At 41.1% G+C, this 5,046-nt stretch overlaps 2 protein-coding genes and 1 long non-coding RNA gene across 8 annotated transcripts in view; 2 read left to right on the top strand and 1 right to left on the bottom strand.

The window, feature by feature from the left end:
- The window catches only part of WDSUB1 (WD repeat, sterile alpha motif and U-box domain containing 1), a 127,832-nt gene extending 124,132 nt beyond the window's left edge, over positions 1 to 3,700 (top strand). For all 6 annotated transcript variants that reach the window (XM_026852214.1, XM_026852215.1, XM_026852216.1 and 3 more), the window contains 2 exons: positions 972 to 1,106; positions 2,946 to 3,700. In XM_026852214.1, coding sequence (XP_026708015.1) covers positions 972 to 1,106; positions 2,946 to 3,139 — 329 coding nt within the window. In that variant the 3' untranslated portion in view covers positions 3,140 to 3,700. The remainder of the gene's footprint in view (positions 1 to 971; positions 1,107 to 2,945) is intronic.
- On the top strand, positions 15 to 837 carry LOC113482027. The gene is made up of 2 exons (XR_003398772.1): positions 15 to 494; positions 527 to 837. It is a non-coding gene; the product is annotated as an uncharacterized LOC113482027 (long non-coding RNA).
- Positions 3,701 to 3,816: 116 nt separating the features above from the next.
- TANC1 (tetratricopeptide repeat, ankyrin repeat and coiled-coil containing 1) overlaps positions 3,817 to 5,046 on the bottom strand; it is an 82,542-nt gene continuing 81,312 nt past the window's right edge. Inside the window, exon 27 of the mRNA XM_026852543.1 lies at positions 3,817 to 5,044. Within this exon, the coding sequence (XP_026708344.1) occupies positions 4,755 to 5,044 (290 nt within the window). The 3' untranslated portion in view covers positions 3,817 to 4,754. The remainder of the gene's footprint in view (positions 5,045 to 5,046) is intronic.

The following is a 5,046-nucleotide window of genomic DNA, read 5'->3' as shown; positions in this document are numbered from 1 at the left end:
CCCCCCCCTTTCTTTTAGTGTTATATTCTTAATATTTCTTGATTAGAAAGTGATCTTGTAGCTTTTTACAAAATTGCCATGCAAGCTCTTCCTAAGAATAAGCATGAAATTTTACCGTGCTTCAATTCTGTATATAAGTTCTTACATTGTCTTTATCTTTACATATGTCATTACATAATCCTTACTAAGGAAATTTAGGTTAACTTTTGCATATGTTTTTCTTACTCTGTGACATCTTTTGTCTTTTCTGATTCAAAAGAGTTGTGTTTCCATGTGACTGAGTTTTACCCCATTGCGCACAGTACTTGAGGCAGCTGATTTGATTTGAGTGCAGTAAAGCTGGTGTGGGAAGGGCAGGCTGCCTGGCACTCTGCAGCTGGAGTGTTTGTATCAACGCTTATTTTAGTACCGAAGAGGGAAGCTTGACCAGAGTAGGATCTAGTATTTACCACTACTAGATGGGAAGAAACAACTGTGGCACATTACACCCGCAGGTTTTTTGACATAAAACAATTTTTAAAAGGAGGAATGTTTTATGCTGATGCAAGATTACTGATACCTTGGGATGCATTTCCAATCGTGACAGGTTAAAAGTGTGACAGTTTATAGATCTATAAAATTACTTTTCTTGTTGTCAGATTTCTGTTTTCCTTGTCTTAGAATTAAGTTGGAAAGTATGGCTGCTGTCTCAAACACAGATAGGCTCTTTTTTTCCACAGCTGTTGGTATATCCTCAGTAAATAGTAAGTACTCAAATTTTGGATACTTAAATAAACTTGTGTTCCTTCATGGGGGAAGATCTGTGAATTGGTGCTTGTGATGCCTTGCATGATAATGCCCTGCAGATGTCTCTGTGTTAGTTGGGGGGTGAGATATAACTGTCTCCTTTAACACAACTGCTAATTAGTGCAAGACCTGACCTCTGCTTTATGTGTCTGTGTTGTCCACTTCATGTACAAATAACTTTTCAGAGTCTCTAGGCCTGCGCAGTAAAGTCCTCCAGAAGATTGAAGAGCTGAGGATGATCTCTGTTCCTCTTGCCATCCCTGACGAGTTCTTATGTCCCATAACAAGAGAGCTTATGAAGGATCCTGTCATTGCAGCAGGTAGGTCTTTAAATGATGTTCACGAAGTGTGTAAACATGAAATTGGGCACATCTTATCAGTTGTAGAAAGCTAAACTTTTCTAAATAGCTTCTGCAGCAAAATAGAATGGTGTTAAATGTTTAATTAGCCAAATTAGATGTCTGATAGGAAAAAAATACTGTATCAAGCAATTAGCTTAGTGTCAGCTCTGCTGATGAGGCTATATAGATTTTTTTTTTTTTTTCTTTTTACTGTTTCTTCCTTTATGTACCTTTGCAAAGATCATTACAGGCCTAATTACAGAATTGTCTCGGTAAGTGCAAAATGGAATTGTGCACACAGGGCAAGGGAAACCGAAAACCAGGTTCATTCGTTACTACCTTTAGCAGACCATGTGTATGGCACTGAAAAGTTTGTACAGAACACGAGTCATTTAAATGCAACAAGACCTTGGAACTGAGACGTACAAGGAGCAGATAATGTTACGTAGTTCAGACATTTTATGAAGAACCAGTGTCTTATAGTTCTGATGTTGGGGGCAGGGAGGTGGCCTGTGATCATCATGACTGTGTATTTTTTTGATGCTCTGTGAACAGTGACTAACTTTACACAGTTTTGAGGTATCAGGCCAGACTTTTGAGAATGAAAACATGAAAACATTTGCTAACTGCTGGAGTGGTAAGCACTGCACCTAACAGGGCTGGGGCTTCTAAAGGACAGCAGTAGGAGGACAGCCTTCCATATCCTTTTTTAAATACAATTTTGAAATAAGGCTACATAGTTTTAGAGGAGGATTTTGTTGCTGAAAATTACTGTCAGTTGCTATTCATATGTCTATTACAAAGTCGAGTAGGCATTTTTAAGAGAAACGACCTTTTAGAATAAAATGTCCACAGTGTGTGTGATCAATTACAGTATTTACTTGGAAATGTTTGCTTAAATTGTGACTGAAATCTAAGTTTTATTAACTGAAGGTGTACAGTAACTTTTAACACCAATATGTCATTTTGCATTTTTGCTAAAGCACAGCTTAATTTTTTTTTTTTTTGGCAGGGATTTGTCCCCTCCTGTAAGGACTTTTTAACTAACAGACATGCTGGTTCTGTTACCATCTATTCCATGTACAGTAATGGTTCCGCACCCTGTATCTTTCCTCTCCCCTTGTCCTTAACTAACAAACACAAACATTGTGATAAGATTTTTGGCAAGTTTTGGGGTGGGGGGCAGTACTTGCAGATGTGTGGTGAGGCTTGACAACAGGGGGTAGTTCTGAAGTACTGCAGAGCCAAGCAACTGCTCTTGCAGGCACCTTGATGAGCATCATCTGCTGGTCTCACAGGGGAGGGAGGCAGCAGCTGGTCACTGTGCTGGGCCTGTGCTTGTCCCTTACTCAGACCTGAGAGGCTGCGCTGACCCCGCCTTTTACATCTGGCTGTACATACTGCTTAACCCCAGCTGAGGACACGGGAAGACTTTGTGTAATTGGATCCTCTTTTGCACTCGTGTGCCTTAGCCACGAGCTCATGCATGAACGTGGTCTAATCCCCCCTCCTCACCTGATCCCCCGGCCAGGTGCCCTCACGCCAGCGGCGAGAGATCTCTGAGAACATGGAGCCTTTTCTAGAGGGATTTAAGAAGTTGAACAAAATTTTGATCTTAATACTGCTCTATAAAGTTTTATTCTAATAACATTTAGAACAAGTATCTCTGAGTTTATGGTACAGCTTTCACAGACCATGTAATGCTTCTGTAGTAAAGATTCCCTTTACATCCCTTAGAAACTTAAAGAGCTAAACCTGTACAGGGTAAGGGTGCCCATGTGGCTGTAACATCAGCTGTTGATGATGGTCTCTCTGCAGATGGCTACTCCTATGAAAAGGAAGCAGTGGAAAACTGGATCAGCAATAAGAGACGATCTAGTCCCATGACAAATCTTCCTCTCACCTCCCTCATGCTTACACCGAACAGGTCACTGAAAATGGCCATCGCTCGCTGGCTGGAGACTCAGCAGAAACCCAGGGAAACTACTCAAGAGTTAACCGAAAGGAAATGACACAGATGAAGGAAATAATTATATCAGAAACATCTGTGTTTCTGTTCTAATCTGTGTTTCTCATGTATATAAATGTTTGTTAGAAAGAAAATCTTCACTGGTGGAAGCTCCTAGAAAATGACTGAAAAGGTGTACATTTTGATAGCTTTACTTAGCAGTATTACTGCTTGAGAAAGGAAATAGACTCACTTTTTCAAATACAGTTTCCTTAAAATTTTTACTGTAGTTACATGTTTTGAGTCTTGATTTTGCCAAGTCAGGCTTTCAGAGAATAAGAAGTAGCAAAGTATATACCCCCTATTTGGTTTTCTAATTTAAAAAAAACTAAAATGTGTCTTTCTCTGTTCCCTAGTACTGAACATGCAGTTGGAAAAGTTGGGAGAGAGTTTCTGCTGTAACCACAGCCCACAGGTATATTAATAATCTTTATTTTGTATGGAAAAAATACAGTAGCTGTGCAAAAATAGAACTACAGGACAAGACTAATATAGGACTTGTACAAAGTATCAAAGAAACAGTAAACAATAAATAAGCTAAAGCATAATGATGCAAACTCAAAAAGAATTTGTAAAAATGGATATGGCTGTTTACAACATACATAAACCTCTGTACACAAACAAGATGTGAAAAGTGACTGTCATGGTGACCAACCCAACTGCACTCGCAGGAATGGCACAAAACCTGTTTATTTTCAGAACGTTCTTACCAAAGTAAAACCTGGTATTTCCTCCGCAAAACTGCACATCGTCCTGTCATGCAGCTGCACATACACTTCTCAAACTTCCATCTTCACTCTGTCAGTTTCTTGGGTTTCCCATAAAAACACTTACTAAACGTTTCATTGCTGTACCTTTTTCAGGAATAAACAATAAATCATCATCTTTGCTTTAAGATAGCACCCAAAGGTGATTAGATAAACTATAATAAAGTGCGGTTATTGTTAATATGCCATAATATTGTGTTCTTCAGTGCAATAACCAATATGGTCAAAGCCTTTCAATACACATGCAAATGTCACTGTTTATTTTACTTGTCTAGTTACTAAAAATAGTTATATTTACATGTCAAAACATGGCCGCTTATAGTTTGCTCATACACAAATTATTTATGCTTCCTAAATGTACATCATGCAACCCAAATTACATCCCACTAGAAAAGTGATAAAATACTATCTCTGATTTAAAAAAAAAAAAACCCACATACATATACAGATCTGAGTATTATGCAGGGATCTTTCTTAACACTGTTTAGAGAAGCACTTAAGCGTTATAGAGGCACAAGTATTACAGGAGTGGTGAGATGTCACACAGCCAAAGCCACGAGTAAAGCCCCAAGTAAAAGGAAAGTCTTATTTAACGGCAGAACGTGATGGAGGCCCTACCTGGGTGGCTCAATGAGCCCCATCGACTCCTCCTACACATGCTGCTGTTCCAGTTACATGACTGTCCCGGGCAGGCAGGAGCAGCTCCAAGTGGTTGGATCCGTTGAGAACCGGCCACCCTGGGCTGCTTTTCCCTCGGGCTCAGGTGCCCAGCCCAGCAGCGCTCTGGGCAGCACTTACCCCTGCCATGTTACCAGCCAAGTTTTACAACCCGGTCAATATAGAAGGGAGCATTTACACGTTTGACTCGATGAAGGATCGCTTTGGTTTGGCAGCAGTGGCGTGGCCGAGGGGCCCGTCCCTGCCGCTGTGAGGTGGCGGTGTTGGGGTGGTGTCGGGGGGTGCATGGGGGGCCTGCTTGGGTGCTCTGCTGTCCTGGCAGCGGCTGGGGAGGGGGCACTGGAGCTCCTCGCGGTCCTTCGCATGCACCCCATCTCCTGGGGCAGCAACAGGAGAGGAAGTTTTAGTTTGGAAGTGTTTGACAGAGAACAGCTCAAAATTTGCAGGGGGAATGCCCCCAGCAGCA

Source organism: Athene cunicularia (genome assembly GCF_003259725.1).
Source record: "Athene cunicularia isolate RWA chromosome 7 unlocalized genomic scaffold, athCun1 chr7_part1, whole genome shotgun sequence".
NCBI classification, from domain to species: Eukaryota; Metazoa; Chordata; class Aves; order Strigiformes; family Strigidae; genus Athene; species Athene cunicularia.
This window is presented reverse-complemented; position numbering and strand designations above follow the sequence as displayed.